Source organism: Zeus faber (genome assembly GCF_960531495.2).
Source record: "Zeus faber genome assembly, chromosome: 6".
Lineage (NCBI taxonomy): Eukaryota > Metazoa > Chordata > Actinopteri > Zeiformes > Zeidae > Zeus > Zeus faber.
In genome coordinates this window covers 20,487,036-20,510,765 of record NC_137201.1, presented here as the reverse complement: position 1 = coordinate 20,510,765, position 23,730 = coordinate 20,487,036, and the positions used below count along the sequence as shown (strand labels likewise).

The following is a 23,730-nucleotide window of genomic DNA, read 5'->3' as shown; positions in this document are numbered from 1 at the left end:
TCGTTCATGCCTTCCTAGACAGGGCTCTGTATTCGATGCTATTACTGTCGGCGGCAGCGCCTTGAAACCGCCTCCAAAGCGCTGTCAGTCGGAAGCCGCGCTGCTGACTTTTCCCTACATGTTGAGGCTGCAGCATCGCCGCTTTAATTGGCCCTGGTTGTACTGTATCGTTATTTTCAGCCGGGAGACACCTGTGGCAGACTCAGGTCGGTAAAAGGAAAATAGTTAAAGGCATTTAAGCTTGTTAGCTGCGCTTCGCCGGAGATGTACATTGACAGTTAAAACTTGCGACGTGTAATTAGCACAGTGTGCTATTTCCAGTGAATAATGCATGAGCTCAGGTGCTTATCATGGTTTGTGTTATGGCCTTGCACATGGAGAGTGTGGTGATAATAAAGGATAATTAACCGTGTGGGATGGCACAAAGATCCTAATTCCTAGTGGCAGGCATTGAGACGATACCAGCCTACTGGTATCGTCTCACACAACACAGGCTTGAATGTCTAGTAAAGGCGCCGTAGTTATATTTTTATTTCTCGCTGTTAAATGCCTCCAGCTGAAAGAAAAAAAATATAGTACTCACATGGGTAAAAACCGTGTTGTGGTCTAGCTCTCACTAGAAGCAAATGTTTAATAAATGATAAAAGAAAATTCAGTCATTTAAATGTGGCCTAGAATTTTACTTTCCGAGTTTGATTCACTCTAATAAAAAGAAAACAGAACAGACCATGGGCTCCCACTCGGGCTCGGGCTCGGGCTCGGGGGGGGAGGGGGCCCCGCCGTGTGGCTTATCGCTCTCGTTTGCCCAGGTTCTGATCTCCAGCTCTGCTTGTGTTTCCGTCCAACAGCTCATGAAAACGGGAGAGGAGCGGAAATCAGGAAGATTCATCAGCTTCACCCGAACAAGCACAAGACATGGTACGTTCAGTGTTGTGTGTTAAAGTATTTAATAGGCAACCTCCGGCCAATTTCACTTCCTGCTTCGCCCCCGCCCCCCCTCGGTTTTTTATCCAACAGAAAACTGGAGCGTGGTTAATAATTGAACGTGACGGATTAGCAACTCCATGGCAACCGTGGTATTGGCGTGGCACGGTAAACAAAGACAATTCCCGCCAACACCAGGCTACAAGCGAGCATCAGCAATGGAGAGCCAGAGTAAAACCTAGTGTAAAAAAAAAAGGTTTTGAGGCGACAGACCTAGTCAATAAACATGTCATCAAAATGTTGTAGTTGCTTTGGTCGCAAAGAGGCAGAACAGATGTAAAAAAAATAAAATAAAAAAAAAGGTTTTATTTCCCATTGAATGAAATGGCCTGGATAATCATAGGTCACATTTTTAAGTAGTATTTAAATAAAAGCTTGAAGTTTTGACCTTTTGGCGCTCAAATCAGCAATTTGTGTTGGCGATCATGGAATCGATGTATCGCAGCAGGGAGCACAGGAACACAGGGAGGCGGCCTTTTACCTCTCACCAAAGCAGCTTGGAACTTTGGATCCGGCTCATCGGAAAACAAAACCGAATTTGTGTCGCAAAACTACACACCGTTAAACATTCCCCCCCATGAGATATATTCACGCCGGGCGTTCCCTCCCTCAGCGTCTGTGTTGTGGCTGCGTTCGGCCGCCCACCCGCCGTGAGCATTTTGTGCCAGGCCGGCTCTCACCGTGCGTGGATCCACCGTGCGCGCTTCAATCCGGGGAGACAAAACGAGGGGAGAGTGCTTGTTGAAAGACTTGTTGTTGTTGTTGTGAGAAGCCGACGGAAGATCCCGTGAAAAAACCCCTCAAAAAAAAAATGAAGCTGAGTAACAAACTCAGTCTACAGGAGTGTGCACGCCAGGCCCTCTGCACACAGAGAAGCCCAAACGCTTTGTCCCCGGCCATCAGAAGCCCCCCCTGGGTCTTTGTTAGCCGCTGATTTGCATTGGTATCCGTAGCATTAGTATTCCACACACGCCGGGCCAGCAGACGTGTATAGATTGTGGGGTTAAAGGGGGCCTCGAATGCAGACACATCACCCGTGGTCAGTCACAACACAGCCGTGAAAGCAGGCAACCGGAGTAAGTCAAATTAGTGACAGGTGTGAATCTGACAGGTGTGTCGTAAACGGGGCTCTCCGGAACCTTCACGGCGTGCATGTGCTTTAACTCGGCATGTTGGAAAATTCTGCAAATAATTAAAATCCCAAACGCGGGCTCCAGATTGGCTTGCTCGCAAGGTTATCTTTGTTGTCTTTGAAAGAGAGAAGAAAACTTTTTTCCAAACTAAAACTGAACTTAATTTAGAACCAGTTAATCAAGAAATAACTGAATAACATTATGCAAATTGACTTTTTTTCTTTTTTTGCATGTCTTTGTTTCATTCGTTATAAATGTATTCTCTTCAGAAAAAACGTCAGCGGCCAACAGCTCTAAAGTGAATACACTTGATGGTGCCCGGACTGAACCCGACTGAACTGTGGTGGTTGCGACAGTTTGCTGAGGATTGTCGCTTGTTCCATACAGTCAGTTTAAAAATGTTACCGTTTTATTTTCTTCTTCTAAATGGAGCTAATATGTTTTGAAAAAATTTTTGAGTAAGCATTTCACTGAAATAATCAAGAGCCCTTCAAACTATCCTTAAACTAAAAAAAGAAAATTAAAAAATGTTTTAAGTAGTTTTAGAAAGGCAAAACTAATTAGTAAAGGTGGAATAAAAATAACCTTGCTTGCTATGTTTTAACCAACAGCCCCTATGAGTTACGTTATTAAGCAACTTCAATGCACTTTGGGACATCTGTTGCGGCAGCTTATCAGTTGTGCCAATTAAAAAATAAAGATTTGTGCACAGGCATTATCACACATTACATTTCCATGAACTCTCTCTTTGCAGTGGAGCCTTTATGCGTACAATCAGATATATTTGGAATGCAGTATTGCTTTCATTTGAGATTCTAGAATACACAAACATAGAGGTGTATTATCCACAGGGCTTGGTTTTGATCTTTTCATTGCAAAAGAAAAAAAAAAGAAAAAAACCTCTTCAACACAAATGATCCAAAATTATTTTTTTTCTGTTGCTTAGTATAATTCAGTTTGTGTTTGGAACCGGTCCCACAAAGGGAATTGTCAGTCAGTGGTTAACAGGTTTTAGTCTTTTAGCTTTTAGTCTTCAAACCAGCACATGGCCTTGCAACAGGGTGTGAGTGATCACTCATTAGACAAATGACAGGCCAAGCTGTCCTCCTGCCCTAAAGTACTCAGCTCTGCTCTCCTTTGTTTTCCATAACAGGAACTGCCGCTAAGTGGAAATGCCAAACACTGCTCTGCAAACAAAGCCCACTCTCACCAAATATCCGGGTTGCCTTGGAGACTAATGCCCTTCTTAGAGAACACATGTGGACTGAGACGTTGTCTAAGATGGTTTCCATTTTGTGCTTAAAAAATAAAAAGTCTGTAAAATAATTACAAAATCATGCCTTCCGCAGCCCTAAGAAAGCCAGCCGTTGAGGGAAAGAGCCCTTTCAAAGAGAATCCCTGGGCCACTTCACCGGAACTGAACCCGAAAGAGGAACCGGAGCGCTCAATAGATATAATTCTTTATTGAACAAACGCAGCAAATGTTTTGACGCGCTGCATCTTCATCGGGGTCAAAGAAAGACGGATAGAAGCGATGAATGGTGATGCGGTTGAGCAGAGGTACTTGGCGGGCATGAGTGTCCCTGCGCTGCCACGTGTGTTGCGGTTCCGCCGTGTCGCTTTGTGTTCAGTCCCCTGAGGCTAAAGAGTTGTCTCTCCGTAAATCAGGACCCGTCTCTCCCATTGTTTACCTCGCCGAGGCCATCTGTGGTGTGGCGCATTTTTCATGGAGCTCTTGACACAGCCAATAATGTGAAGGGAACCAAATGGTGTTCCGAACAATATCTACAGACCATTTTTATCACTTCAGTCGTGTATGTCTAAAAGGCGGAGATTTTTCCATATGTGGTTTATTTTTTTATACTCAAAAAATGTTTCAGCCAAATATTAACGTCGGTGGTCTATGTTACAGTCGTCAGTGACAAAGTTATTTAACAATGTTTTATATTGATTCCACTCCTCATGACTCTCACAATGAAGGGCGTTGTGGCCGGGGATAGCCATAACCAAATCGTTGAAGCTCTAATTGCTGTTTAACATTTAGTCGTAAATTGAGTTATAACAAATGATCGCTGGAAAGCCCCATTCTTCATCCTCTAAATCCCCCATGGGAAAAAAAACCCCCGGCATGGTCGTAACAGGGCGGTGGTGGAGAGGTGAGAGGTGTTTATTGCCGCCGCTACCACATGCACCCAACTACCGAGCAAACTAACTCCCAGCTCCTGAGGACGGAGAGCCAGAACTCCGGGGGATCGATGCACCATCGACTGTCTGCCTTGGTGCGGTATCGATCCTCCCCTGCGCGGCCGGTTTATATCTCAAAAACCAGCGAGATAGAAGTGCCGACACAATTAAGTGACAACCTGTGCTTCATAAGTTACAGAATGCAGGGGGTGTAATGCAGTGGGGCTCGACACAAGGCGACCTCTCCTCATCTTGATCACGGGGCTTGTATTCAATCCAGCCAAAAAGCTGAGAGGAACACACCAGCAACTGTCAACGTCCCTGTACCTTGTCTCTCTTATATAAGGGTCTGGAGAATACATTTAGCTATAGGAGTATGAACAGCTTATAGTTTCAGAGGGATAAGCTGGACTTGTGCCGAGTTGGGAATGAAAGAATGTAGCCTGCAGTGCCGTCGACAACACATGGTCAGTGTCCATCTGACTGTGTGTTTGCTCTGACTGGGAGACTTCTCCACTTAATCAGCCCATTGTTTGGGTGTGTGTCTGCCTGGTCAGAGGACTTCAGCCCTCAGGGGTTCCCAGAATCTAATTCCTGTAGTCACCGGGTCAGAGGTGGAGCAATTAGAGGCTCTGATCAGATCTGTTTTAGATTCACAGCCCATTTGGAACAATGGCCCGGAATTATGGAGGTAATTCATCAAACTGTACATACTTTCTGTGGTGAAAAAGCAAGTGTGTATTACAGGCCGAGCCCACCTTCCGTGGTTCTATGTTACAGTAGGTATTGTTCAGGCTAATTAATTTACACTCCATGAGGGTGGAACAGTATAGAAAACATACACCCCCGGGCTTCTAACCGGCACTGGAACAATGGCAACCAGCCAACCAGTTGCTGCAACTGCCTTACAAAATTGATCCGCTCGGCTCTACACCCACACATACACACCATGTTGGGAGTTTGACTTTGAGCCATGTTTTTGTATTTTTTTACTTCCTCCCTGTGGTTGCTCCCCAAAGTCTGTAAGCTCTGCGCCCTCTAAACGAGCATACAGTGCTATTGCTGCTTAGCATTCGGCACACTTCAAAGCTCCTCAGTGTGACAGTGCAGCCCTGGGCTCATTCCCTCCTAATTGGAGGTTCATTAAGGGACACGGTGCGCCTCCAGGGAGCCCTGCTTGCAGCAAGAGGAGCCTGTCGTTATTCGCATTTTGGGGTGTTTACCCACAGAGACCGATTTGGGAAGTCATAGAAAGAAAATGTAAAAATGGGTTTTTAATTGAGATAAAGGGTGCGGAAGCATGTGTGGTCCGTTGGGGCTATTGTTAGAGGGTGTTAGCGAAGAAGGGGGATAGAGCAGTGCCTCTGCAGCTAACCCAGAAGGACCGCAGAGGGCTACACACACCTGCTCCAGCCCCGTGGGGAAACTTGTGCGGCTGCAGGACGATTTGTGCCCTCCCCGTGGCTCCATTAAAGGTGATCATTTAGAGGGTCAATGACATTGAAAGGGGTCAACCGCCAACCCTCATGGTCTCAGCGGTGTTCCGGTATTAATGATTATTTGGTATTCAGGCTCATGGGTGAAGGAGAAGCTCGGCTGGTGTCTTGGGATGGGGTATTTGAGGGGGGAAGGGTTGTGGCGGTTTGCCTCATAGCAGACAGTGTCCTTGTCTCGCCTATCTGTGTGTCCCGCGTGCTGGCTTGCGGAGCTGGAGGATATGGGCTCACTTCATTAATCGTGCTGTGGTGTCAACCTCAAGGAGAGCCAGTCAAGGATGTTCTATTAATACAGGGCCCTCTCAGCGTCAGTCTATGTCTTCCTCACGTCTTGATTGCACTCAGTTGATGTGGCCATCGTGGTTGGTTTTGTCATGGCTCAAAGCCGAGTCGAGCCAACTTCTACCTTTGCTCGTTAGGATTGAACCAAGGGCTTGTTTTGGCGTTTTAATATTTACAGTCTTTCTCCAGAAATGTAGGTCATAATAGCAATGGCTTCATTGCCGCACTCTGGCTTCTGTCTCTGCTGTAGTGTTGATCTAGTCATTTATCGTTAATCCACCGTAAAACTCTTCACTCACTTTTCTAGATTTAACAGCCCCAGCTGGTCGTGGATCAGTGTGTGTACAGTAACAATGGCTTCAACTTGGATATTAGTGCTGTGCTGCAGTTTGTGACGTCAGCTGCTGAGAGAGATGGCTGATGCCTCGGGGCAAAGACAGATTACTGCTTAAATCATTAAATAGACAACATATTGCACATGTGTTGCTTAAAATCCCATCATTGTCTTATTATGATAATGCCACGGCCCATGCATTTAGTGGCTTCTGTGTTTGTTTTGAATGATGCATTGATGTAGATGCGCAGACGCCCATTCAATCTCAGCATATTCCTGCCCCGACAAAGCAGTGTATTAAAAAAGGATCTTCTCTGATCTAGAAGTCATTTGTTTCCATGGTTGTGAATGCAAGTGTGAGACTGGAGCTTCTAGGGTGTTAACCCTCTTTCTCTTGGACCGGCCTGTGATCGATGAGGATCTACAACCCCATGGGAGTCATGGGAAAGACCAGTTTGTTTACTCTGCACTTTCTCCAGGGTCTTGTGGCAGTTTGATTTATACCGTGCCAGCACACACCATGGATTTCTTATTTGTAGTCTGGCTGTGTCCTTATTGCGCTCTCCATTTTTTAACATCTAATACATTTTAATGCAAAAAAAAAACTTGGCTGAAAACCACACAATAGCTTGACCCCGAGAGAGGAAGATAGAGCAAAAGGGGGGTGGGGGGAAGCTGCTGGGAGCGAAATCAAACATTTTGTTTCAAACTGGGCTCCGCTTTAAAAATCTCTGCAGCCTCCACCACCGCCTTCCCCCCCTCCCCCCTTCCACCCCCTCGCTCCATTAAACGGGTGCGCTCTCATCACGAGGGCCAGGGATCGAATGGATAGAGTAGAGGGGATGAGAGAGCGGCCTCTCCAGCACTTTTTCTGTGAGTCGGTAATGTATGCAAATCTCAATTAAGAACTCCTGTGCCCTCTTTGGGCCTTTTCACCGGGGCTGAGGGGAGGGAAGGGGGTAATTAAAACCCATCTCTGGCCACGAGGCTGCCAGGTTCTCTCAGATCACCGCCGGGAGGGATGATCAATACCCAAGCATATCATTATGATTTAGAGGAGGTGTTTAACCACAGCTCAATTCACAGTCAATCCCACCCCCCATCCCCGGTCGAAGGAGAATAATCATTAGCGCCCCGGCTTGTGGAGGGAGAAAATGTTCCAACTCTGCATTCTCTTCCTCCCACACCAGACAAAGCACCGCCTTGGCGTCTTCACGGTGTCTGAACAGATGCAAGTCATGGCTCAGCTCACCTCCAAATGCGAGTCTGAACTGAGCGGTGAGAAATGGGAGGAGGTCAAGGCTAAATCCCCATTGAGCGCAGGAGAACCCCGCCGTACGCTGCTCTGCCTGTTCGGATGGACAGGCATCAAAGCCCGGGTCGATCATCAACAGAGCTTCACTGCTTCCTCTGATAAGCACAACGATCGCCCTTGGGAGTCAATTTGTAGTGCATCAGTCAGCGCGCGGGACAGCCATAAGAATAGTGGATTATGTCTGATGGACATGCAGTAAATCCCAGACAGAGATGAAGGAAGCCATTTTAAAGGGCCGTGCCGGCCGAAAATCGAGTTTTAGACCGTTTACTAGTCAGCACACATTTGACATTAGCCCTGACCATTTTCCGATGATGGCTCACATTTTTTGATTTTTGACATTGTCTCTATTTGGGGTTTTTGGAAAATTCGATCTGGCCCAGGTCCCCTTAAATTTATCTGTGTTTTATATTATTTCCATATTAATTCAATGTTAAAGCAATGGCACTTCCACCTTTTTAAATGGACCAGAAGTTCATTTTAAGGAAGATCATTTGAATTTTTCAAAACCCAAAAATATGAACAATATCCAAAATCCAAAACTTTGAGGGATCATCAGGAAAATGGTCAGGGGTAATGTGTAATGTGTGTGATTTTATCCTTTACATATTTACTCTAGTGTTTATCTGTGTCAAACCGACCAAATCTTTTAGCGATTTCTTCCAATGCAGACTCTTACCCTGTTGCGAAGTAGGCAGACATTATGGAAGAGCAAGTTAATCCTCACCGCTACAAAGCAATGGCTGCCGGGTCACTCCTGTCAAATTTCGTCTTTCACTGACACTGTTATGATTGGAGTTCTGCGGATCACTTTTAAATGTGTGTTTTTTAATAGAACAAATTGACGGTTACAGGATGATTTTGTTTTCTAGCAGATTGGAACCTTCAACACATTTGGGACCTTTTGATGATGGGACGGGGGTACAAATGGGTACAGGGTCATGAACTGCGGGAATCTCATGTTGTCTCCAAATGAGAAAGAGGGACTTTTCATTAAGCGGGAGTGCCTCAGCAATGGCTCTCATCAGGCAGAGTGTGTTTCTGTCGGGTAAAAGAATGGCCTTTGGGAGCCAAGGGCTCCTGCCTCTCATTAAACTAAGAGGGACGGCCACCATACTGAAAGGGCATGTGTTGTCAATTAATGAGACCCCGGTTAGCCATCATATCACGGGAACAGTGCAGAGACACACTCAGCACCTGTTTAAGTAACGCTGAACTCCAAGGCCCCATCTGTCCCATCTGTCCGTGCTGGAATCAGTCCATCTGACTGCAAGATGAAACCATAAACTTGCATCAAATGTTAGTCTGTTGTGAGTTGAGTCAATGTCAGGGGGACATTGTGAATTGTGGATGTTGCCAAAATGTGTATTAACTTAAAAAGACATCCCCTGCAACTGTTGTTGGTATGTTGCGTTAGTCTAAGGATTTAAGCAGATGGAACAATGTGCATGCATTGTACGTATCTGACAGGCAGAACTCATTAAAGAACGTGAGCGGGTTTGGCTGTGTATTATTTCTATGACAGCTTTCAGCCGAATGCCGATCCTCTGTGTAGGAGAATGTGAGCGTTGGACAGAGTTCATTAAGTGGTGGTCCATGTTGTCTTCTCTCCCAGGGGCAGGGAGAGGCTTCAGCGAGAGGGACGGCCATGGAGGGCGACTGTCTCAGCTGCATCAAGTACCTCATGTTTGTCTTCAATTTTCTCATTTTTGTAAGTATTCCTCTATTCTTTTGTAAAGATGCCCTTTATCGGACTATCTCAGAAGTGCTTGTGAATCTGATGATCCAGGCTGGTTCCCCCTACCCTGCGAACTACATTTGCATTTCATTAGGCCAAGGCAATCTTGATTCCATCACTCTCCACTTTGATTACATTTTAGCGTGGTGAAACACATCTGAGCCACTCTGCGCCATTTGGAGTATGTGACTGACTGGCACCTGAGTTTATCAGTTTGGATCAGACAATCAACAGCATTCCCATTAGACTGGGACTCTAAAGGTTTCCCCCGTGTTCCGTGCTTTGATGAGCTGAAGCGTCATTTAAACACAGAAACACTGTTGTCCAAAGCTGGAGTTGTAAGTTCATCAGCAATGCCGATGAATCGTCTCAAAGACCATGTCAAATTGAGTTTTAGCCTGTTGACTAGTCAGCACACATTTTGCATTACCGCTGGACATTTTCCTGAGGATTATCTCTTGGTCCAGTTGACAACTACAGGGATACATATTTTTGTCAATGCTAATTAATTTTGGTGTATTTTTATGTGTTCAAATTGAATTAAGAATTACAAAATACAGCAAAATTATATCTAAAAGTATGGTCCTTTTACGACCCCCTCGTCAACAAACAGCTATTCCATTGTGGCTTCTACTTTTTCGGAATTATTTCAAGTACATTTTGCGCTTCCAAATGACGGCTGTCCTTAAACCAGTGAGACGTTTAATAAAAGAAGACCAGGTCTCTGACGGTAATAGGAGCGCGGGATTGTAAGAGAAGTGTATAAATCTCATATCTCTTCCCCACACCCTCCGTAGCTCCTTTTTTTTAATCCCACAAGTCGCCCTGAGGGATTTCCCTCTAAGGTGTTTACGCCCAGAACACTGTGCAGGCCATTGAAGGGGTGCTATGCTATCACTTCAATTTGCCCTGGGAAAAAAAAAAAGATCAGGACTGTGACTGATCTCTATTTCCCTCTCCCTGCTTGTGTTTCACTCCTTTCCCCTCCTCCATCAGCTGGGAGGATCCTTCCTCCTGGGGGTGGGTGTGTGGGTGCTGGTGGACCCCACCGGCTTCAGGGAGATTGTGGCGGCCAACCCCTTGCTGTTCACCGGCGTCTACATCATCCTGGCCATGGGAGGCATGTTGTTCCTGCTGGGCTTCCTGGGATGCTGCGGAGCCATCCGCGAAAACAAGTGTCTGCTTCTCTTTGTAAGTGCACGTCCACGTCTGTGTGTCAGCCGGTGTGTTTTTTTAATGTTGTTTGTTTGCACAGTGCTGCCGAAAAGATACACAAAGAGCCTTGATAAACTCAAGCAGCGGTTTTCAACACGTGGCCTGCAGTCCCAAATGCTGCAGGTTGGCCACTGAAGCATTGGCAAACCAAAAATATTTGAATTATAATGGTAATAATTATAATAATATGAATTTTCTAAATGTTTTAAGAGCTCATTTAATTGTATTTTCCTTTAAAACATTGAAGACACATCACCACTAGTAGATAGGAACTAATGGAACACTATGTTGATTGCCACTGTGCTTGTCCACTCTGCGTCGCTCCTTTGACCGTTAAAATAAACAAGCCCTGAAAACGTGCCCGTCTCCCGTGTTACTTGTGGTCGATCGTGGAACACAAACATTTTTTAAGTGGGCCGTGAGTCGGAAAAAGGTTAGAGCGGCTGAACCAAAGGAAGATCCTTCTGTTGAGCCTTGCGCATAGTTAATGGCGCGAGCGGTGGACAACAGCCGGATTGGGATGTTTTGTGACTCACACTGACACTCACCCTCACTCTCCTCACCCCTGTCCCTTTACAGTTCTTCATGCTCATCCTGCTCATCTTCCTGGCAGAGCTGGCAGCTGCCATCCTTGCCTTCATATTCAGAGAACACGTAAGTAGACAGACCAACCGACCGACCAACACCCTGAACCGATCGTATATTAGAACAAACGCCACTGACGTCCCTTTTCTCTTTTTCTCTTACTCACTGTCGCTGTAGCTGACGAGAGAATACTTCACGAAGGAGTTAAAGAAGCACTACCAGGGCTACAACAACACTGACGTCTTCACTTCCACATGGAACGCCATCATGACCACGGTAAGAGCGTGTTGTGCCCCGGTCACGCCAGAGAATCCTTTGGGTCTCTCGATGGTGGCACTGCGGTGCTAAAGATACATAGCTGGATAACAAATTTGCTCGCCGGCTGTGGCGGTTCCGCCTGCCACACACCACCCGAGGGAAGTTTTCTGGGCTCCCCGACACAGAGACAGGCGGCGATGTTACAAACACACCAGTTTGTTATGAGATGGAACAAGCCGGGAGCAGGGGGACACTCGTCATGACAGAGGCTCTCCCCATGTGTGTGTGCAGATGGGTGATTTACCTGCTGCCGGTTGATTGCTCCGACGAGCAACAGGCGTACAGCCACCCCAGCTACTTAGACCCAAGTCATGCATGGCTGCTTAAACCACACCACCCCCACACCTCACTGGGCAACTATAGTTATATAGTAAAACACACATTAAGGTAACATTTTTACACATAATCTACTCCTGCCTCACAACAAATGATGCCAGGTTTCTTCCGTGCAACAATCTAACAAGGGTGTAAAATGATGGTATCTTTAATTTTGGACCTTCAAAGATGAACACGGCCAAAACACTTTTGTTGATTGACGCCACAAATATTTGTCAAAGTTCACCAATATTGAACTCTACGACTTGTTACTGGAAGTAAATGCACTGGTTATGACAATGGCATTAAAAAAAATAGAATTTGGTGCAAAATATGGCTTTCACAAATGCCAGGGTCTTACAAATGGAAGGGATCGTATATTTTGTCTGCTGCCTTTCCTGATTGTTACCCTCCAAAAAGCTTTTGCCAACTCTTGGGGGAAAAAGGGAGGTTTTTTAGCCCTTGTTGGGCGTGAAGGGGCTATATTTTATAGATACAACTCAAAGACTTTTAGGTCAATATTCATGCTGGACTGGCGCACGCACACAGTCGCCTACAGGCCAACACGCAAATAGGCACTCAGGAATGATTCCCTCCTTCTCTTCTCTCCCTGTCTCAGTTTGACTGCTGTGGTGTGAACAGTCCGGAGGATTTTAAGGAAAGTCTGTTCAGGTTTATCAACCAAAATGACATGGTGCCGGCAGCTTGCTGCCATAGGGCCAGTCAGACTGGGGACATGGCCTCTCTCACCCAGGAGCAATGCTTAACAGGAAACATGATGTTCCGTAATAACAAGGTGGGTACTGTTACGATCCATACCTGTCCCCATCATTCTCTCTCTCTCTCACTCTGGCTCTTGCTCACACTCTTTCACGTTCTCTTTCTCTCTCTCTCTCTCTCTCTCTCTCTCTCTCTCTCTCTCTCTCTCTCTCTCTCTCTGTCCATCCAAACCTCCTCTGGCCGAAAGCTTAATTAGAGCAGAAGAGTTAGTGGTGTCATCCAGGGACTTGCTGTCTTCCCGTAGCTGATTAGTGCCTTTCCATGTTCTGGGCGTCGGGGGAGACCTCTCTGTGGCTTTGTGTGGAGAGGGTTTTCTGTGGTGCAGACGAGTGTGGGGAATAAAATGACAGTTTTGCATCTTTATCCAGCGGTTAAAAGTTTGATAGACATTCGCACGCTCCAAACACATACAGTTTCCTCTGCCAGTATTTGTGTAATGAAAGGAGGAATATAATTACTGCAAAAGCTGATGGAGGATTTCTCTGTTGTCTTCACCTGTTGTTGTTCTTAAGCCTCTGGAGCGAGAGCGTCCGTCTTGCACAAAGAGCCCTCATTAAAAGGCAATGAGGCTGCAGGCCTTTTGCCAGACTTTCAAAACATCTTTGTTGATAGCTTCCTTCAGTTGTTGCTGTATCATATTTTGATTGCTTCTGTGATCCCAGCAGCTTTGTATTGATTCTTCTGTGGATTTCACATATTTATCTCCTCACAGGGCTGTTACTCGGCAGTGGTCGACTATTTTGAACTGTACATTTACGTGGCTGGAGCCTTGGCCATTGTGGTGCTGACTATTGAGGTATGAAAAAATCATCTCTCTTGTTGCTTGTTTTCTCTCAATTTATCTGACTGTTAAACACAGAATTTCAATCTTCCTTCAGATTTAACAAGCATTGGCTGAAGGCCTTTTATGTTACAACACCGCCACCTATGGGTGAAATGTGGCCTTACAACACTTAGAATTGCATGGATCTCACCTCTTTTGTTTATGGGTGGTGTATTAGTTATTGTCCATAACTGTGTTCTAAAACATTTTTAATCCATTTCCCACAGCTTTTTGCCATGGTATTTGCCATGTGCCTGTTCAGAGGAATCCAGTAGAGCCACTGCAGACGTGAACTTTTTCAAAAGGGAAATCAGGAGAAAAAAATGGACACTTGTAAATTCGTCGTGCTCTTTTTATATTGGCTAATGGGTGGGAACACAACCGCTAAACTCTTGTACTTCACAGCTGGACCTTTGAGGTACAGGGTGGTGAAAACGACTAACCTTAAACAAAACAGGAGATCAGAAAGGTGATGTAAAAAAAGATATGTGTGCAAAGGGGAAACCGGAAATGGGAATCTTGCGAGCCAGGTCTGGCACAGACCAGGCATAAAGTGATCCAGGCGTGAAAAGGACTGGGTGAAGCCTGACCAGAAGGCGCTGCACTGACTTTTGGATGAAGAATATTTATACTGAGTAAAGTTGGCTTAACTGTATAGAAAATGTGTGTTTTATGTACACTTTGGCTGTTGCCCACCTCCCGTTCATATGATATGATATCACATCATAAACCTCCTCCACGTGCCACTGTACAGCCATACCTTTTTATTGCTGTATCATAAGCTTTGTGTGTGTGTGTGTGTGTGTGTGTGTGTGTGTGTGTGTGTGTGTGTGTGTGTGTGTGTGTGTGTGTGTGTGTGTGTGTGTGTGTGTGTGTGTGTGTGTGTGTGTGTGTGTGAGAGACAGAGAACTAGTTATTTTTTGTGCACGTGAGGTTGTGGCTCTTCATGACCATCCCCATGCTTGAAAACCAACTTCTGATTATTTTTCAATTTGTATGGTGATGTTATTTGCAATAGTGGTTTTATGTGGTTTTAGCTGGTGATGTATGTATATGCATTTGTATTAGATTCTTGAAAAGATAAAATGACATAAAATGGCATTCTAAAGTGCTATTGTATTGTATTTTCTCCTTTTTTTGTTTACTTTGTACTTATTTTCAGACGTCCTCATGGAAATATGGCCTGAACCGGGCAATATATCTATATAACGTTTTTTAGTATTTAAATTCACTGTTGGTGAGGACAGTTTTGGCTAATTTTTAAGGCATCAGGAAGTCAATTTAAAATGACCTGCTCTTGTTTTTAAATGGTCTAACAGAAAATGTAAAACATAACCACCCAACCACATATGCACGTGTTTTATTTTTATTTGGCATATACACTACTAATGCATATTTGGATTGACCAGTGCGACCAAAAGAAGTTGAAGATATTACAGTGAGGCCCATTAATGAGAAGATTTGTGTTAACTGTTAATACAAAATCAATTAATCTTATGACCAAGCCAATCAAGCTGGTCTACCCATAGGGGGCGACAGCACCCCCTAGTGGCAGAGACTCGCCACTGGCAATTTCATGAATGAATGGTGAATATGAAGTTGGAGAAATTGCTCCGCAACTCTCCTAAACAGCGAGACAGTTTCTCCAACTCCATTGCATCTAAATTAGATTGCACCCCGACAGTCGCACTCCATAAGAATTTGAGGGGCTTGGTGCAAAACTCACACCGTGGGCGAAATTAAGTGTAATATACTATTTGGAAGCTCTGGATGAGCTCTATCAAGGGATCAAAGGGGGGGAAAAAAATGCAATTTTATTTTGAAATAGTCATTCACTTTAGCCCGATCTAATACATTCTAAAATAAGTGGTTCATGAACGCTGGTGTTACTGAAATTACAATCAATTAAAAGTGTTTGTTCTCCCAGTATCCACGTACATTAAATTGGCTGCAGTGCGAGGCGCGGCCACCGGTGGCAGCACCGAGCGTGCAGGCGGTCGCTGCGGTTAACGGTGTGAGCGCCGAAGAAATGTCCCGAATACGAAGCAGTTTGATTTGTTTGGTCGTTACTCCTGGGTTGTTCCATTCGACATAACTCCCGTCGCCCGTCACTACGTGAACGTATATTGAAAAAATTAAGCTTTTAGAGTGACGAACGTTGTTTTAGAGTTTTCGGACGTGACGTCATGTCCAACGTGCGGCGGCAGATGACGTCAGCGGGTTCAGACGCGCGTGAGAGGAGAACCTGCAAGTCAACATGGCAGGCCTGTCTTCTGTTTACCGTCACAAATATATAGCCACACCAAAAAACATCTCTTAAGGTCTGCTGGTGGGAATGGGGTGATGTACTGTGTATGAATACTTGTTGGTGTTTTCGTCCAAAATCTAAATGTAGGAAACGCTCGCTATGCTAGCTTCATATGACCATGACCTCATATGACAGTACTATATTTTTATATTTTAGAATACAAGATACTGACATTCAGGTTCGGAAAAAAGTTGGACATGTATAGGAACTTTTGCCAACAAGTGTCTTTTAGTCGTTCTCCCTCGAGCATTTGTTGTCAAAGGTGTGTGTGTGTGTGTGTGTGTGTGACACACACACACACACACACACACACACACAGCATTAGTTCTCAATGTGGGGTCCGAGGAGCCGTAGGGGTCCTTTAAATGTGCAGTGTGTGGAATTTATGGAACGAACTTGGCCTAAATGGAAAATAATATTCATAAGTAGGTTTTATAATCCCATGAAAATAAGGATCGTTGTGTTGTTGTTCCCTTAGTATGAGCCGTTTTTTATCTACATAGGGAGTGGGTACACTTCATGGAGGCCGCCATGTTGCACCACCATGTTTCTTCTACAGTAGTCCAGAACGGAGAAACCGAACACTGGCTCTAGAGAGGCCCTTTCACGTTTTTTGCAAAATTCGCGGCCACCGTCTGTTCTACGAAGGCAGCCGTGTTGCACCGCCATGGGGAGGGGTATTCAACTGGTTGCAATCTGCAACATCACCACTAGACGCCACTAAATTCTACACACTGCACCTTTAAGAGTTTCCATGGGGTGTGACATACTGTTCAAGTTCAAGTTCAAGAGATTATTTGTCACATACATACACATACGGTCGTCGTACATATATGCAGTGAAATGTCATGACACCCGGTGATTACGCACAAGCTCTATAAGCTCCAAAAATACTCAAATGTGCGTAATCGACAGGCAGTATGTAACGGTGCAAACCAGATTACACCTTTTCTGGACGCACAAGTGAATCCTGTGCACACTTGTTATTCACCTGACTATAGTTACTGTGCTTTAGATTGAAAATAACAACCATAGTTTCTGCAAGGTCATGGGGATCTTTATTTTCCCGAGGGGCTATCTGCTGCACAGCCAGCAGTAATACAATCAACACTCCAATCAACACACAAACAATGCACACAAAAAATAAACATGTTGGGCCATTAGCAACAGGAAAAAACGTGACTTTTTAAATCTATTGGTCCTGCATCTTGGCAACTTAAATCTGCAACCACATAGGAGCAACCTGAACTCACTGAACGAGGGGTGACTATAGTCAGCAAGGATTGACCGGGCCTTCTTTGTGGCTCTGACTCTGTACACTAGGGAGAGGTAATTTTGGTTTGTGCCAGCAATTTTATTGCACATTCTGACAATTCCTTCTAACCTGTTCCTCTTTTTCAAGGTAAGTGACTGAAACCAGCAAATAGAATAGAAGGTTATAACAGGTTCAATAAAACAAGAATAAAACATTTTCATTAAAACTTCTGAGCCTAATGGTACATGCGCCGATGGGCCTTTGGCTGATGGTGACTTTAGATAAGAACCATGGTTTCTGTACTTCAAATACAAAACCAGCTCCATAATATCCACCTGTATAAACCATCGGCACCAACCGGCATTAACACATCGAGTGCCAGCAATAAAACAGATTGCCACATGGGGGCAGTAGCACCCCTGCTCTAGTTGGACCATATGAAACATCTGGTTACATCTGTGGTTAAGGCGTAAGAAAAAAGAAAACCGAAAGGGATTGATATATTCTAGGAGCAGGAAAGTCCCAAACGTTTACTAATTGCATGTAGGTGGCCTCACCAGTCTGTGATTGTCTCAGGATAAAAGCTGCTCACTGTACCCTACCTGAGACTGTTAGGTGTCTGCTCCAGCTTTCCAGCTGAATTTCTTTATCTGAAGCATTCACTGTTCCACCTCAGTCTTTGTCTCTGCTCGTTACCATACAAAAAGCATCTACAGTTTGTGTGTTGTCCCCAGATGTTGCCTGGGATTGGGGAGGTGGACCCCTCGTCTCTCTCATCGAACTCAGAAGAAGTGACTCACAACAGGGCTGAAGGTTTAATCACGCAAAATTCTCTGTATGAGTGAAGCATGTTTAACACAACTATAATATCTATTCATAAATGATGACGTGTCATTCATAATATGTTTGACCCGTTGATCATAAAGTGAGCGCCAGTAGCAGCCGACGTGTCAGAGCACCTCCTTCCACCTTCTATTTGAAATGTCTGCATTAATCGGGTCAGGATCTCGCTGAGCGTTTAACAGCTGCTAAGTGTTACTGGTGGTCAGCGCCAGGCTCCAGAACCTGGTGTTTTACTCCCTGCGGCATGCTTGGGTCAGATCACACGCGTGTCTTATTAGCACAGGCCTGAGGTGTGCAACCCTCCATCAAGACCCACAGGCTGGAGGAATGCAAAAGAGTAAATGTGCAGTTTCTTAGGTATACATGGAGGGTAAATTCTCTATTCACCCAGACCGCTCCATCGAGGGTAGGAGGCCGCGTCTGATACAGAAAAGCTCCTAAAGCTGTATGGACTTAAACCATTAAACAGCTTTCTAAACAGCAGCATTAATCAAATATTTTCCTTTTATTTGAAATATACATTAAAATATATATGTTTTATCTTCTTCACATCTGCAAAGAGGATGGGGGTGTGGATCTTGTGTGTGGAGCGTCCCAGATGTATCATGACCATAGAGGATGTAATTGTGCTCATTCCATGACAGTCTTGCTGTGGTTTGCGATCTGCAATTGATCATATAAATATATAGCCCATGCAGGATCTTCCTACCTTTTCGCTTCATATTCCAGTATTTTCTTGTTTGCATTTGTCACTACTAAGCCTAGCCTGTAAGAAGCGTATCTACTCCGTGAGCAAATAATTTAATTTGAAGAGCAAACAAGGATTAGGAAAGCCAGTAAGCCACATTCAAAAAGGGTTTACTGACCTGATATCATGATTGATGGGGCTAAACTAAATGCTGTCAATGCCATTGAAAGGGTTTTTCCTACGATTATTTTGATTCTTGGACATTCTGGGTCACTAAAGGGAATTCAAGTGCTAGCTTTACCTTTATTTTCTTAAGGCTATTAAAGCATGTACCACCTCGTGTCTACTCACTTCAAAAACATTCATAGCAGGAAAAGTGAGATGAGAGTAATGGATGGAGGTGCTCTCGGGGGCTCCATGTTCAGTTTGTTTTATCCCCCTGTTTGGAGAGGAAACTTTCATTGCTTGCTGATTTATGAGCAGTCAGACTCCCAGGGGAATTAGAAAGTCCTCTTTTTTCCTGCATGTAATAACCCACTTCTAACATCAAACCAGAGTTTCTCCCTGTGTTATGTTTACCCAGAGGGAAAGGTGTTAGGTCCGGTGGAGAGTTGTGGGCCCAGAGGACTGTGCATTAGAAACAACACTCGCAAAAATAATTCACACGTGCTCCGAGGAAACCACAAAAGCCATTGTGAAAACGTCCGAATTTACAAAATGCTCTCAGTGACTTACTCAGCGAGCTGGGACACACAGGAAACCGCTCAGGACAACACTCAGGATTCTGGCAGCCAGCCTCATTGTTGTGGTATAGAATGACAGAAATGTCCCACAGCTACAGAGTCCTAGAGAAACAGCATCCTAAAAACAGTTTCTGCAGTTTCTGTGATTCTCAGTGTGGTGGTGCCCTCTACCCAGCATGAAGCAGGAAGTGAGCTTAAACCGTCAGGAAATGAGTCTGTTGGGATGGGACATTTCTCAGGCCAAGCGTTGCCACTGTCATGAGAGTCTTCTTGTACTCTGACTCACTTCTGAGCCATGTGTTTTTTGTCATCAGAACTTGGTTTTCACTGTCGACTACAAATAAGATTTCCCAAGCCATCCCAAGCCACGTGAGAGCCCCACATGCCCTACAACAAAAAAACACAAAAAAAGGAAAAATGCTTCGTTATAAGCCAATGTCCTGCTTCATAATTTCTCATTACAATGATCTTTCTCTGTTTTGAAGAGTTATCGGTTTCTCTACCCGCCCTACTTCAACTGCCTCTTGACATTGTTCCCCTTCAGCTACAGGCTGGGAGAACGATTAATCCACCATTTCATGGCACATTTCTTTTCTCCCTGTGGACACATCTTTCTAGTTTTCAACACCGCCTGTCAATCAGGACCACAGCGGCACCAAGTGCATGTCAATCTGAAAGAGGTCAACTGTTTGGTGTTTCTGACCTATGAGCCCTAAGGCTGGAGAACTGGTGCTTCTTGTGTAAGCTTACCGAAAAAGACTAGACTGGAGTACACAATAAATCAGAGGGACACTTTGCCACCCCCATATCCACCAGATTCATAATTGAAAGCATATTGCGGAAAGGGAGGGAGCGGCTTCTCTAAGGGTTAGGGGGTGAGGAGGTTAGACCCACAAGCCGAGAGCAAAACTGAAGGGTGAGCAGAAAGGCTTAATATTACAGTATATTATCATTGGGGGTTTTTTTATTATCATTTTTGCATTGTTTTTTTTTTTTTCTTCTAATCGGTGCCCTTTACTTTTTATCTAGAGGTTTGTTTTTTTTATTGAATCGCACAGTCAACAAAGAATGTATAACTAGCGATGAATTTGTGCTTGATTCTATTGAGAGTAAATGAGAACCCCAAAGCTTCTACGTGTTGATTTAACCCAGTCACACAGTGGTTAAAGCTACGCCGTTCACCTCTTTTTACCCCAATGGAACGTACTTCCATGTGCCAACACTGCTTTACATCCTTTCCCTCTCTGTTTATTTTAGCATGTCAGAAAGCCACACTAGACATTTCCACACGCTAATAAAGTGGAGTTTTATTAGCGGGACTCTGAGAATGATGCAAGAGTCATGAGGCTGTCCCCATGGTTACAGACCACAGAGACGGCTGATGGGCAACTGGCAGAGCGTGAGCAGTTTGGTAGCCACTGTGGGTTGATGGGAAAGTAAGGGAGCAGCCAAAGCACCACAGACCACAGACCAACAAAGCCAGCTGATAACCTTCTCAGACATGTGAATGAATCCCTGTTCTAATGGACTTACAGGGGGCTATCTGTTTCAGGTGTAGCCCAACCTCCCTCAGCTGTAAAAGGCAGAAAACGAAGGAACATGCCATGTCCCGTGGTGGTCCTAAGGTATGGTGATCGCCTGCTCATGGATGTTGGTGTGACCCCTACACTCTACAGGTGTGCTCATCATTACGAGTGTGGCAGTGGAGATATTTCATTGATGAAGTTGCTGACCGTTATGATGGGAAAGGTTGGCCTGGTTCCAGAGATACCATTAGAAGGAGCTACGGACGGGAAGGCATTCATAGGCCTCTCTCTCAGTAAGCCCCTACTCCTGTTTCATTTTGGAGCCGTGTTCTCCTCCCACACTCACTACCTCTCACAGAGCAGTGACCTGGCAAAAAAGCCACTGACACGGAAGTTCTGCCATTGTGGCAGTGCCATTAATTTAAGTGTGCTGTTAAGTGTCTGGTCAGCCCCAAACAAGCGTTCACAATTAATACCCCGCCAATTAGCACTTCAAAAACTAAACTGCTGCTCAGCCCCAAACAAGCGTTCACAATTAATACCCCGCCAATTAGCACTTCAAAAACTAAACTGCTGCTTCGGCTGCATCATCCAAAAACGCATACAACCACCCTAATGCTGACTATTAGTTTCTTCTGTATGTCAGACAGGCACAGTGGTACAGTGGGTAGTGATGCTGCCTTGCAACTCAAGAGAGGCCAGGGTTTAAAATCTCACCTCGAAACCTGTCTGTATGGAGTTTGCATCTTCTCCCCAAAGACATGCAGGTTTCTCTAAATTGCCCAGGTGTGAATGAATGTGTGACACTGTGATGGACTGGTTTGCCATTCTTGGTCCCTCCCTACGCTGTGCCCATTATCACCTGGAATGGGCTCCAGAGACCTGCACCAGGAAAATGATTCAGAAAATGGATGGATGTTTGTCTGATTCTTTACCAAAGCTATTTTAAGGCACTGCCGGACTATAATCGGCACACGTTAAGAGGATTACATAATGTATGTCGTATATCTTCTGCTTCAGCCCTCTGCTCTTCCTTACTTCTGTCAAAGCCTTTCTGACTACCAGTGGCGCGGACTTATGACCACAGCAGGGTCCCCTTCGTCTTTTATGTTCCATTGGGCAGCATCCATATATCAACCTCACTCCTTTGATTTATTATAAGGTGTTGTTTGAGGGTTTGTGAGTGAGCTAGACTCATAGTGTTCACAGACCTGCTTTTATTGCCCCGGTATATGTGCCAATTTACATGGCCATGGCAGGAGAGGTCCTTTTTTTACTAGTCATCATGCACATCATTTTCCTTTGGTTCAACTTCCTCCAACCCACAGTAATCAAGAGTTATTTCACTGGCCTAAAAGTGAGTGCAGAAATTTGATTTACTTTACAACTGCAAGACTTTATTATCAAACCGAAGGGATCGTTTAACAGTGTAAGCCCGAGTGTCAGCTCTAAAATATGACCTATTAGAGATGTCTCGCTGAAAGCTGATATAAGTGCTGATTTACTGCCGTGGCCCTGCTAACGATGGCCCCTAACGAGCGTCCCAAGAATCCACTTGTTTATGGAGAGTCTTGATTGGCAGGCAGACTGATGGAAAAATAAAACAGTGAATGAGGAATTGGATCTGTCCCCTCTCCTCCGTATCAGCGGCGCTCTAATGCAGTGGGGTGAACTTTGAAGTGCCCTAATGGTCTTCATGGTCCTTTAACCACACAGGCTTCTATTAAGGGTGTCGGTGGAGCCTGGTTGGAGTAGCGTGACCCATTAGGTTTAATGAGTGCTGTTCGGGGGCACAGTGGACCACTCTTCTTCCCTTCTGCTTGTATTTATTTATCTCACCTACCCATGTTGAAGATGGAGTGGAGAGGAGGGAGGTTGGGCATTAGTGTTATATCTAGTCGACCGCCTTTCCACTTTTTTCCGCATGGTTTTCAATTTTGTGGCCCTTGTGACTCCCCACTCCATCTACATCAATGTCTCACAAGGATTATAATGGGCAGTCTGAAACAATTTAATTTGTTCAGCCTCTTGTTGATCAATTTAGAGTGAATACAGACCAAAGTGAAGTTTCATGTTATCTTGAAATCTGATGTGTGTCTCTGTAAACTTGCTCCATATCAGGGCCCTCTTCCCACTGAGACGTGGTCCAGCCCAGGATCTTATGTTACTGTAGAAATCTGTCAATCTGGTCGTAATCTTTATTATATGATTGTGTATTTTGTGCAATCAGAGTGATTTCTATTTTTGTTCCTGGCAATGCCTTCTTTTAATTTGTCTTACATTTCAGAGCTGTTTGGTGGGCATGTCTTTAATAGATGTAATACAAAGCTATAAATAAAGAACATTTGGTAGAGATTCTGAAAAGGAATTAATATGTCGTTAAGAGAAAACTCTTTGGCACAACTGTTGTTCTCGCATTTAACTCTAATGTAACCCACAGAGTTAGGAATAAATAAATTATATACAGTATATTAAACTGCAGGGATTGATGCTCAGTTCCATGTTTTAAAATCTCGGCCCCCCCTTTTTTTGTTCAAATGTTCATGTTTTGAAAAGGACCCAGTTATGATCTATGTATTGGCATAAATACATGCCTAAACAATCCACATGTGCTTTAATCTTAAGGAATATTTGCTGCTGCAGTTGGAGGACACTTCCTGCAGTTAAAATGTCGCCTATATGACGATCTTTTCTGACAGTGACCATGCCGGGGTATTAGCTGAGGACCACCTGGAGGTATTTAGATCCCATTGAAACCATTAGGATCCACTTTGGGCCTAATGGGTTGTACTGAGCATCCCATCTGGAAACCGCTGATGCAGTGGAAAGAGGGAGATTGTTCATCTTCAACTTTTCTATCCTACA

At 44.6% G+C, this 23,730-nt stretch overlaps 1 protein-coding gene across 1 annotated transcript in view; it reads left to right on the top strand.

Annotated features, from left to right (window-relative positions):
• The window catches only part of tspan18b (tetraspanin 18b), a 34,815-nt gene extending 20,229 nt beyond the window's left edge, over positions 1-14,586 (top strand). The window contains exons 2-9 of the mRNA XM_080001797.1: positions 849-918; positions 9,344-9,439; positions 10,463-10,657; positions 11,261-11,335; positions 11,444-11,542; positions 12,519-12,695; positions 13,392-13,475; positions 13,730-14,586. Coding sequence (XP_079857923.1) covers positions 916-918; positions 9,344-9,439; positions 10,463-10,657; positions 11,261-11,335; positions 11,444-11,542; positions 12,519-12,695; positions 13,392-13,475; positions 13,730-13,777 — 777 coding nt within the window. The 5' untranslated portion in view covers positions 849-915 and the 3' untranslated portion in view covers positions 13,778-14,586. The remainder of the gene's footprint in view (positions 1-848; positions 919-9,343; positions 9,440-10,462; positions 10,658-11,260; positions 11,336-11,443; positions 11,543-12,518; positions 12,696-13,391; positions 13,476-13,729) is intronic.
• The last annotated feature ends 9,144 nt before the right edge of the window (positions 14,587-23,730 follow it).